General features: G+C 50.7%; 1 protein-coding gene across 1 annotated transcript; it reads left to right on the forward strand.

Moving 5' to 3' along the window:
- Positions 1–444: 444 nt before the first annotated feature.
- Positions 445–4,727, forward strand: LOC136538574 (kxDL motif-containing protein LO9-177). The gene is made up of 3 exons (XM_066530522.1): positions 445–634; positions 3,947–4,099; positions 4,273–4,727. Exons 1-3 carry the CDS (start codon positions 516–518, stop codon positions 4,376–4,378), a joined length of 378 nt encoding a protein of 125 aa, XP_066386619.1. The 5' UTR covers positions 445–515; the 3' UTR covers positions 4,379–4,727.
- The last annotated feature ends 7,235 nt before the right edge of the window (positions 4,728–11,962 follow it).

The following is an 11,962-nucleotide window of genomic DNA, read 5'->3' on the forward strand; positions in this document are numbered from 1 at the left end:
TAAGATTTAATGGCGCTATTCTTTTAGTGGTAGTATAAATGTCAGTCGTTCATATTTTTCTAAATTTATTACATGATTTATTAACTATGTTATTATTTTAGTGGTAGGAGATGTGTCCATCCACAACAAGACACCTATGGCAACGATAAGTGTACATTCATGTATATGAAAGTCTATGTTATACTGTAATTCATAAAAAAAAGAAATAGAAGGAGCCTATTTATTTCCATGGGTCGATCAATGTTTACGATGGGCCACTTTACAAGCCCAGCGACTGGTTGCCAGATGGGCTGAACCCACAGTCCCATCCAGAAACAGAAATCCATTTTGGCCCAAGGGAAGCGGCACCACGCGGGGTCCAACTGACGCTTGGGCTCCCCAATCCCCACCCGGAAAATTTTTCGATCTATTTTGGCCCAATCGCTCGCAGGTCGCAGCGGTTCGACCCGGACCCGGAGCGGAGGGGAATCCACAGCCGCGGTGGGAGCAACAGGGACGGCGGAGGCGGTGAAGCCATGGAGAAGCCGCTACCGGAGCCCGCCCCCTCGGCAGCCGCGGAGGAGGTGGCGGAGCGGTTCAGGTCGCTCGTCGACCTCGATGACGTCGCCTCCATCAGGCAGACGCAGCACCTCATGTGAGCTCGCCCGGTCCCCTTCCCTCCCCCCGATCCCGTCGAGCCCAGAATGGTTCAGATGTTCTGATTCATCAGTAGTACTGCTGCGGCTTTCAGTTGCTGTGCCTAGCGTGCGAATTGAGATATTTTTGGGTATTTTCCTCGACAGATTTAGACGGTTCCGGGGTAGGTTCAGTGCCCGTTTGTATTAAGAATTCACCAATCAACCACCTATAGTAAATTAGTAATTTGTTGCTTCCATTCATGATGATTCATTATCATCTAAAGTGTGTGCTGACATGTGCTGCCCCTATTACTCTTTGCCTTTTGTTTTTCTGGGACATATTTCCTAGGTGCTCACTAAAATTTCACATGGATCCATGTATAGACCTCACAGTTAAATGAGTGTTCATCATGGCGCTTAAGCCTTGTTTTCCAGTGCTGCATTTGTTCAAAGGGAATTTAGACTGCTCTGCCATTGAATGGACCACCTGTTGCTATTTTGGGTTCATGCATATTCTTAGTCATGTAAAAGGCATATTTAAGGCAACTCCAAGAGACTCTCCAAATCCTTCCTAAATGCTAGGAATAGAAATTTTGGTGAAAAACTACCCTACAACAGCTTCTCTAAATGGTTAGCCAAATATAGCCATCTTCTATTCTGGATTTCTCGCTAGCCAAAAATAGAAGACGAGAATGACTCTCTAGAGTGTGCAAGAGATATAGAAAAACTGTTAGAGAGTGAAAATATATAGAAAGTGATTTTCATGCAAATGACTCTCCAAATAATAATTTAGAGAGTGAGATTTAGAAAGGCTCTTGGAGATGATCTAATAATTTAATGCAGTAAACTGTTTCACGTGGTAACAGTCCAAGATTCCAAAGTGGTAACAGTGTGTTACAACATAAGTAATTGCTTTGGCAATATTTCTTTGTAGGTTTTTGGGTTACTGAAGCATGTAGTAGGTAAAAGGGCTGTCAGGACTCAGGAACTCAGGATCATAGTGAGGATCCCATGGCCCAAGGGTCCTGCCATCCTGGCATGCCAAGTATAGCTTTTCTTAATAAATAATATTATTGTTTGAATGGAGGGTATCATAGCATCATATGTAAATGATGCTAACAAAAAACTTTGCCGGCATATAAACTTTTATAGTATCTATAGTTAGTAAAGCTTGCATTAGTTTAGTTTGCCCTCTTTCTACTAATTACAAGGTGTTCTAAGTAGTATTATAGTTCAGACATGGCACCTTCCAGTGGTTAAATCATATGAAAATGGAATTGTATTATTTAGAAACTTCAGTTTAATTGAAATTGGTGTGAACAAGTGCGCTCAAATTTAGAAATTCAGTTAAATATTTCAAAATTTGCATTACAGACATGATAATAAAAGATGTTAATATTTGCATGTGACATATTTATTTACCAAATATGATAGCATGATGAATTCTATGATCATTTATCAAAGAAAAAGGAACCTGCCTAGGGTTATGATCCTAAACTTTTATAGTATTACAGTTAGCTAAGGTTGCATTAGTTTAGTTTTCCTTCTTTGTATTAATTACAAGATGTTCTAAATTGTTTTAGTGTTTAGACATGTATGTTAAAGCCCTTCACTTGTATGACTATCTTTACTAGAACTAGAAGTAAGATGATCCTATCAAATCCCGATTCCTGAACTAGTATTTGCTTTAACTGACAAGAGCTTACAGAGGAAAAGCTATGCGTGCTATTAATGACTAGTGATGACTTGTAAAGGTATGCCTTGTCTTGTGCTGGCATATCAGAATCCAACTAAACTATGCATGGAACTTGACTTCCAAACTAGATGTGCATTCTGTGAAAGGTTTTGTTGATATCAGGTTGTCAGAAATCTGTTTAGAAATTCTGGAAATCTTATCTACTATTATAATTAAGAGAGCCATTTGATCTACAAGTTCCTGTTATCACTTGATATATTTTTTAGGATCTTATCTTAAGAAAGCTTGATTTTTTCCAATAATTCACTGGGCAGAGTACCGTTTGTGTAGTCAATACCTACAAATTTAGCTTCTTGTTGCAGACAGTCCAAGATTCCAAAGTGTATAGAGTTTGGCTGTTTCTAAACCTTACTATTAATTACAATCCTCAAATGTACATAACCAAATGGATGTAGCCGCTGTATAACATTTCCTTTTGCAATGGAAGGTTGTACCTCCTAGGCACCTACTATCTCTAAGAAATAGAGAAGCACTTGATACTTTAGGAGAACAGCATTTTGTAGCACTTTATGTACTCACTAATCTTCTATTGCAAATGAAATGTGACTGCCTTTTTTTTATTGCAAGTTTAAGAGTTAGGCGACTTAGGCCTTGTTTGGTAGGGCACTAGGGCTCCTTCTCAAGGGAGGAGCCGGAGCCGTTTTAGAGGAGCCACAATTACTAAACCGTTTGGTAGGGCTCCTCCGCTGGAGCTGGAGAGGAGCCCTACCAAACGGGACCTTAAATATCTTATTATTCTTGCTGTTAATGGGTAGTTCCATAATTGGTTATAAACAATGTCTTTATGACATATATGCAACGCCACCGGTATGGTGAGCCAGAAGTACTTGAAGGATTTATGCTCCTAATGTTGCTTCATTGTCTTCACGTAAGCAGAATCGTTTTTGGAGTCACTAGTATCCATTAACTTGAGATCATGGTGCATAAAATATTCATGATTACTGTAATAGGAAGAATACAAAAATCTACAAAATTGACTATTCTGTAATGGATACTACAGATATTCGGACATTCAGTGAAGAACTAAATGGCTAAATGCTACCTGGCATTTGAACGAAATGCTGCCCACCTTTTGACAGACATGTTAAGTGTTGCAGTTTTTTTCCATGAGATATGCTCTGATTACTGATTTTGGACTAACTTGCCTACCCCAATTGATGAGTTATCATAGGTGGTCGATGCACACCAGATTATCTGTCATCCTATGAATCAATTACAATTTTGAAATGATTCAGTGCTATACTGGGTCATACTGTTTAGTCTATGCTGCCATGCAAAAGGTCTGCATGTACATGAGCTTCCCCGCCTTATGTAATTATTCTTCTATTACAGTTTCCCATAGAAATGATACATTTGTTCACATTTTTTCTTAAAATGTTTCTTATGCGAGCAAATTAGCTAATGAAGCATGAAGGATGTCATGCAACTTTTTGTAAGAAATATGAGTAACACTAGTTGCTCGAGTGATTCACATCAATTGTTTGGTGATGGAAGTTGCAGTAATTATTGTCTTCCTTTCCATTTCTAGTTATGATCATCTGAATTGTGATTGTGATTTCCCTTTACTATGCAGACTGGGGCGATTGCAAGATAGCAATGCAGTTCTCACTCATTTTAATGAGTATTCCGAACAATGCTTTGCAGAAGTGTCTAGTGATTTTGCTAGTAAAACTCGCCTTCTCAAGTCCATGAAGGCTGATCTTGACCATATTTTCACAAAGCTAAGGTACCATCATGTTTGTAAATTTTAATTGCTGTCCCCGTCTCTCTATTAATTTTCCAGTTGTATCGTGTCCTTGTGCTCAATTTTTCTTATCCTCGATTTTGCATTTGGTGTCTACTCCTAAGTCTAAGATAGATTTCCAGCTAATTAGGCTTTGTTTTTTTTTATTTATGTAGAGGGATGAAAACTAGGTTAGCAGCCACTTATCCCGATGCTTTCCCTGATGGTGCGATGTCAAAGACGATGGACCAGAGACCAGACCTTGAAAGTCGTCTGGATTAGTTGGCCTAACATCAAAATTCGGCATATTAGTGACGAGATATGTAGGCATACCTAAGAGTTATTTAATTCCTCTCGAGGCCTGAAGCAACATATACCTGTCGCAGAAAATTCTAGCTTGGAGTGATCTGTGCTTCCGCTTATACAATTGTATCTCTCTGTGTATTAGAACTGGGCTTAAATGCTTAATAGAATAATAGATCAGCATCTTTGTTGTGTTGTAAATATTGCATATTGGCAAATCTTTTAAGAGCCGAGACGACCCTACATCCTCTATTCCTCTTCTTCCCTGTTGGCCTGTTGTCCTCTGCCTCCCCTTATGATTCTCTCTGTTCTTCTCAGCTGAAAAAAAGTTTGTGCCTACCGACTGCTATGTTCTTCAAGGTTGTATGAGACATCATGTCTGGACGTCTGGTCCACTAATCTCTGGTTTCTGTGTTTTTATCTCATTCAAAAAAAACGAAGTCCAACAATTGACAAGAGTTTGAGTTAGATCGCTTCATATTTAACATGGTGTGCACCTTGTGTAGCTATTTAAACTGGTGTAGGGGAGATATCGATACCGATTTCTACCGCAAGCGTTTCTTTCAAGATCAGACTGTTATAGAAAAACCTTTAACACTGGGTGATTCAGAACACCGGGCATGCTATGGCTATGGGAGATGAATGAGATGTTTACAGACCTCCACGAAGGTCAACTTATCCTAATGATTAATTTTACATATCATTGCCGCTTTTTGAAAATTTGTAGCAAAGAGCAGTAGAAGATCTCTTTCAAGTTATTTTTGGGCTATATACATCAGTAGGATTCCGGATTTTCCATTCATAACACAAGTGCCATCATGGTAACTAATTGAAAAAAGTCCTTTCAAACTGCCATCTGGGCCATATGTAGGGTATCCCTGAAGATAAGTGTCGGTGTTTCGAATAAATACCGGCTAGTAAATTTGTGATTGTTGCACGTTAGGCTCGGATGGTGCACTAAAGGGCACAAGATTTATACTGGTTCGGGCTGAATGTCCCTACGTCCAGTCTGCTGCTGCTCGTGTTATTAGTACCGAAAAAGGTTCGTAGTAGGGGTACAAACGGCTGAGAGAGGGAGAGGTCCTAGGTCTCTGATGGAATGGCCGAAAGGATGCCAAGAGCTCGGTCGTTGCTCGGCGGTATGCGTGATGTGCTGTGTATGTTGAACTGATCCGTCAAAAGTCGGTCCCTCTAGTGGAGAGCCCTGCCCTTCCTTTTATAGACCAAGGGGGGAGCAGGGGTTACAGATGGGAGAAAGAGCAAAATGCCGAAGGTATAGAAGGTTCTTTGAGGGAGCCGGGTCTTCCATTTTTCCTGTGCCTGCCCTGCTTAACACGGCAGGCCGTGTCAGAGGTGGCGTGTTCGCTGATCCTCGTAGGCCATGCCCTGGCCTCATTTAGCAAGTGGGTGCGTCCCATCCAACACCGGCGGACGGTGCGGCGCGTCGGAGAGCCGAGCTATGACCCCTCGGGGAGTAACAGGGGAAGTGACCATACGTTCGTCACTGCAGATGATGTGATTTCTGTCTTGGACCGTAATGGCTGTCGTATGCCTGTGTTAGTATCCGCGTCCGAGGACTGAAGGCGGCGCCTACTACACTGTGGGACAAAAGTCGGCGCCTACAACACTATTCAGATACTGTTACGTCGGAAAAAGGACCTAAAGCGCCCGTCCCATCGTATCCTGACGGTACCTTCCTGTAGGCGTGCAGGGCATGGTCCTCGGTACTGCGTTTAACTCGAATGTCCAGTCGTACCCTGTGCTTGTCATCATGAAGGAGCAGGGTGCAATCGTCGGGCGAGGCGGAGCCCGCCCTCGGTCGTCGGGCGAGGCGGAGCCCGTCCTCGGACGTCGAGCGAGACGGAGCCAGCCCTTAGCCGTTGGGCGAGGCGGAGGCCAGCCCTCGAGGGTCGGGTGGGGCGGAGCCTGCCCTCGGACGTCGGGCGAGGCGAAGCCAGCCCTTAGCCGTTGGGCGAGGCGGAGGCCAGCCCTCGGGGGTCGGGCGAGGCAGAGCCCGCCCTCGGACGTCGGGCGAGACGGAGCTAGCCCTTAGTCTTTGGGCGAGGCGGAGGCCAGCCCTCGGACGTCGGGCGAGACGGAGCTAGCCCTTAGTCTTTGGGCGAGGCGGAGGCCAGCCCTCGGGGGTCGGGCGGGGCGGAGCCTGCCCTCGGACGTCGGGCGAGGCGGAACCAGTCTTCCGTCGTTCGGGCAAGAAGCGTAGTAGTGCTCTTTGTCTCACTGGAAGCGTCAACATTCGATGGTCATTAGTCCCACCTCATTGGGTACCCCAGTATTAGGTCCCCGACAGTATCCCCTGAGCCCCCGGGTGATTCGGATAGAATCGCCCGGAGGGTATTTCGATTCGCCAGAGGGTGCATGTGAGCGCACCCGTCGGGTGTAGCCCTCAAGCCCTCGGGTGATTCAAATAGAACCGCCTGGGGGTAATTTTGGATCCTTCGTGGGTAAGGCTGTGGGATTCGGTTTTTGTCAGTTGGATAGTTTGAAGGGAACCCTAGTATCCCGTTCGCGGGGATTTCGTCCTGGGTCAACCTGGCTAGGACTCGATTGTGGATCCAGACCCTCCTGCTGCTCGTGTACCTAAGTCATGGTCGCCTGCGGGCCCATCCCTCGTTGGGACGACCGTCGAGACTGTGGGGCTGACCCTTGGACCCGTATTCCCTCGGTGGGAAAAAGAGTCCCGGTCTGCCTGGGGAAGGCGAACCGTCCGGCGCGATTTTGGTGGGAAAGGATAGGGATCGCGGGCGCGTACCCCGCGGCGTAACGCGGCGGTGTGTCATGGCAGGCTCGGAGATCGAGGCGGACGGTTGCGCTTCTCGCATCCGTCGCCCCTATAAAACCACGGGGTTCGCCCCTAGGGTTCCGTACTTCGCCTTTTCGCCTTCGCATTGTCAACCTCCGCCGCCAATCGCCAGAGCCTCTGACACTCGCATCGCGGCCGCCGTCAAGCTTGCATCCGCTGCCGAACCCGCAGCCACCCCCTTCCCAATTTGTGTCAATGGAGCCATGGTGTAGGTCCAACATTACCCCTCAATGCCTGGAGGGCCTCCTTCGCCGTGACCTCCTTCGCCCACTGACTGCCGTCGAGGAGTGGCGGCTGCCCGGTGATGAAGACGAGCCGTCGTCGCCCGAAGGATATGTCGTGTCCTTTGATCACTTCCACGAGCGGGGAGTCGCCATACCTGCTCATCAGTTCCTTCGGGGGCTGTTGGATTACTACTAGGTGGAGCTGCAGCACCTTGCCCCCAACGGGATCCAGCACATTGCGGCGTTCGTCGCCCTATGCGAGGGGTTCTTGGGGATTAGTCCCCACTTTGACCTGTGGTGGTATCTCTTCGCCATCAATCTTCTAAAGAAGCGGGTCGGGAAGCAAGATCTGCATGCGCCGGTGGGATGCGCCAGCATCCACCTCCGCAACAACCAGGCAGAAGCGTACCCGTTAATGCGGCTGTCGACCTCCAACAAGGGGTGGCATTCGCAATGGTTCTATGTCAAGGATGACGCTGCCGCCCCCTTGCTAGTTTTATCCGGGCGCTTCATCGTGGAGGCCCCGGTGTCGTGGAAGTGGGGTGTCCCGGCCAAAGAAAAGAAGCACATCAACGACCTTCTTGCCGCCATCCAAACTCTGAAGGACAGGGGCGTGAAGGGATTGGGGATCATCGGCGCCTACCACGCGAGGAGGGTGGCACCGCTCATGGCGCGCGCGCTCCCCCTGCACCAGATGGTGCTCGAAGCATCGCTTGAAGGGAAGGTGCTTGTCGACGAAGCGCTCCCTCCCTCCGAAGTGGCGCAGCGCATCAAGGAGGCGATGGAGCTTTCGAAGGACACCACTGGAGTCATCCTCGATTTTGTGTTTTCGGTGCCGGGGCATCCCCCAATGCGGCCGGAACCAGGGTTCGTCGACTTCGTAAGTTTTCTTTCTCCGTACTCCTTTTTACTTGAATTTCTGACCCCTTAAAGCTGACCTTGGGATGGCGGGACTAGCCAAGGGCACTATTCTTCAAGGAAAGCCTGGCTCTGTTGCCGAAGGATCAGACCCTGGCGAAAGCGAACCGTATTGCGGCCGAGTGGGACAAAAGGACGAGGGAGCTCAGGAAGAAGAAGCTGCTTTGGAAGCAGCAAGCACAAGATCGAGGAGAGGAGATAGGCAGTGACGACGACGACAACGATGACGACGACAACGATGACGACGACGAGTTTGATGAGGCAGCCGCCGGCGTGGATTGGGGTGTCCTAGAGGGCGAGGATTCGTGGACAGGCGCCCACCCGTCCACGCAGGGACCCTTCCCGTTCCACGCGGTGGGAAGCGAGCCCTCGAGACCGGTGCGGATGGGCCTAACCGTCGGCCCGTCCTCAGGATCGATGGAAGTGGGCGGGCCTGCCGCCGCGCCTGGGGTGTCGGCGGAGGGGGGTGGCTCCAATGCCGCTCCCCATGAGCCGACAGGGGCGGGCGGATCTGTCGCCATGCCCGAGGTAACGGTAGAGGGACGGTTCCGCCGCCGCGCCCTCGAAGACAAGGGAGGTGAGCCTCTCTGCCCGGGAGCAGGGGGCATGCTCGAAAGCGGCCCCGCCCTGACGAGGTGGAGCCAGAAGTCGGGGGTTCATCCCCCAAACGTCGTCTAATAGCACCAACGTAGTTTGCCGACTCCTCTGTTATCTCGGTTTTTCTCTGTTTTTCGCGGTGACTCACGACTTTCGTTTCTTCTGCAGCACCGGGGGGCCGGTCAGACGGGGCATTCCTATAGCGCTGGCGCCCAAGAAAAACCTCGCCCTTCAGGCAAGGCGGGGGCCACCGTCCGACGTTGCTCCCGTTCCAGGCGGGAGCGAAGCCGGTACCATAGCCTCATCAGCGGGTCTAGCGCCGCCCGCGATGGTGCCCGCGCCCTCGATGGGTTGAGCAATCGGCGCAGTTGAGGGATCACCCTCGGAGGTTGCCGCGCGACTGGTGACGGAAGTGATCCCGCCTTCGGCGCCGGAGTAGGTGGAACTATTGGCCGCACCCGTTGCATCAGCTACGGTGGTCGAGGAGCAACCAGATGAGGTCCCGCCGATGGGGGCGGAGGTGACGGTGGCTGCGATGGATGGACCACAACCATAAGATGTGGTGGCGGCGCCTGAGGCAGCGGCGCATCCCGCACCACCAGCGACCTCCGAGGCGACGCCTGTCCTGGGCAGGACGAAGGAGGTCGCTGGCGAGGGACCCTCGAACGCCGCAGTGGTCGCCGAGGAGGCCGGTAGGGAGTTGTCCCTGTCCCTAACATCGGGGGGCAGCTACCCGCCCGTGCGGGACGAGCACCCGCTCCGGTGGGGGAGTTCATAGGATGTGTCGTCGGTGATCTTCACCCTCGATGATGGCGCCGAGGACATGGACAGGGAAAGCCTTGGTAACGGGATCACGGACGTGTTGGATGCTCTGAACCATGCCCAGGGCGCCCTTCGAGACGTAATCGTTCCCGCCGGCTAGGTATTTGCTTAGTCTTGCCTCTTGATTTTTCCTATCTTCGTCTATTTTTATTTTCTGATCACCTGCCTTTTTCCAGTCTCTTGCTGCTCGTAGCCAGGAGAAATCCTGGTTCCTGCGCGAACACAAGGAAGAGTGGGACCGCCTCATCGATGAGGCATGGCTGCACAGGGACGTGACTGCCTAGCTTCACCAGAGGATGGCCGAGCTGACTACCCTCGCGGCGGAGGTGGACGATCTTCGGTGGCGGGAAGCCGAGTCTCGCCAGCACGCGGAGGATGCCGCGGGGATGCTCCAGGATCTGGTGGCGAGGGCGCGGCGTGACGCGGAGGAGGCCGCCAGGGTGCAGAAGCAGCGGGACGAGCTGCTCTAGCGGGATGCCAAGGCTCGCCAGCGGATCGTCGACCTCCTGGGCGAGGTGGGGAAGGAGCGGGAGCTTAGGCAGCGAGCCGAGGAGAGGTCCATGGCCCTAGAGCAGAGAGCGAAGCTAGACGCCGAGGCGGTCGCTGGGCTACGCGGGGAGCGAGACGAGCAACGCCAACCTCGGAGAGGCTTCGCTCGGAGCACGGTACGATCTATGGGGAGCGCGACCAGGCTGTGCGGGAGCGTGACGAGGCGCAGCAGAGGATCAGCTCCCTCTAGGCCGAGCTTGATACCATGAAGGCTCAGAAGCTTGAGGCCGAGGGCGCCACTGCCAAACTTGCCAGGGATCTCGCCAAAGCGAGGAGTGTTCTTCAGGCGGAGAGCGACAAGCTCGAACTCTTGAAGGTTGGCCTGAGCGTTGTCTGTGACGACCTACGGGTGGTGCAGGCGGAAGGGACCAGCTCGCTCGCGGCCTGTGCCGTAGATATCACAGCGTGGGTGCGCCAGCTGGAGAAGAAAGCTTTTTGCCTGGGGTTATCCAAGCCTTCGCCATCGCCTGCTCGCATTATGATGATAACATCAACCTGAGGGCAATGAGCCTGGGTTTCGCGCCTGGCTATGAGCAATCCGAGCTGGATGAAATAGAAGCGGCGGTGACTCCTCTCGTGGAAAGCCTGGCGAGCAAAACTGAAGACATGGTTCTCCCTCGGAGAGGTAGTTAGTTAGTTGAAATAAATATTTGTCTATAATATGTGGACAAGTGTCGGTACTTTCGTGTCGAAAACAGATTCGTGGCTTTATTTCGCAATTTCGTTTCGTTTGTTTGATCTTACCTTCTTCCCTTTTTGCAATGAAAGAGATTTATGCGATCCGACCCTTCCGCTCGTTAAGACTGTAGGGCCCGAGGTGTTTTAGGGGAAATTTTGTTTGTGCTGGTGAGCAAAATTCTCGTAGCCGTCTGGGCGTGGGCCTTTTGCAGTCTTACCTATCTGTTCCCCCGAACCTTGCCGCCAGTCTCGTCGCGAGGAAAAAGGTCTGATGTAATGACTGTTTCATAAAAGGAAAGGAGGTGGTCGTACCTTTGCCAGCCCTCAAGTGAGATCCGACCCCTTGCGGTCGCTGAGGTCGGATGTTATTGGAGACCGGAGTGAGGGTAGTGAACTTAGTGTTGCACGTACCCCTTACTTAGGGTTTTGGCGATCGCTGCGTGACCGTGCGTTTGGTCTTATTACTGGCCCAGCCTTCCCCGAGCCCCCGTGCATGGTGGGGATTCGGTCAAGGGCCGGCTTATTTTATGACTGTCGCCTTGTCCACGGTTTCCGTAACTGGAGGGGTTAAGGCGACGTCACTTGCCTCGACGGCTCGCTAACGGGGATGTTCGAACAGAATCCGATCCTGTTTGCTTTGTGATAGGGTCGGCAAAGCCCTCGGGTGGCGTTCCGTTCCTCTTTGACCCGCCTTTCAACAGATTCCTCCTCGATGGGGATTCTATGGGCTCGGCTAGAGGCTGGATTGAACTAGAAGGTTGAGATGACCCTTCCCACCTTAATGCGGGTTGGGCAAAGGCCGCTGAGGCTCATCTATGTTTTCCTCCCCTGGCTCTTGTTGGACGCGAGGCGGCTTTAGACCCTTCATGGGTCAGCCTTCGAACCCTGGTCTCTCGATCATGGATCGAGCGGCTCGAGCTCCTGAGCCCGTTAGGGTCTGTTAGGGGTCGGTCG

Source organism: Miscanthus floridulus, chromosome 2, assembly GCF_019320115.1.
Source record: "Miscanthus floridulus cultivar M001 chromosome 2, ASM1932011v1, whole genome shotgun sequence".
Lineage (NCBI taxonomy): Eukaryota > Viridiplantae > Streptophyta > Magnoliopsida > Poales > Poaceae > Miscanthus > Miscanthus floridulus.

Excerpts from the sequence above, each read along its gene's own strand:
- LOC136538574 (XM_066530522.1), top strand. The coding sequence starts at position 516 with ATGGAGAAGCCGCTACCGGAGCCCGCCCCCTCGGCAGCCGCGGAGGAG. Across the intron at positions 635-3,946 it reads AGGCAGACGCAGCACCTCAT|ACTGGGGCGATTGCAAGATA; the intron begins GTGAGCTCGCCC and ends TTTACTATGCAG. Across the intron at positions 4,100-4,272 it reads CATATTTTCACAAAGCTAAG|AGGGATGAAAACTAGGTTAG; the intron begins GTACCATCATGT and ends TTATTTATGTAG.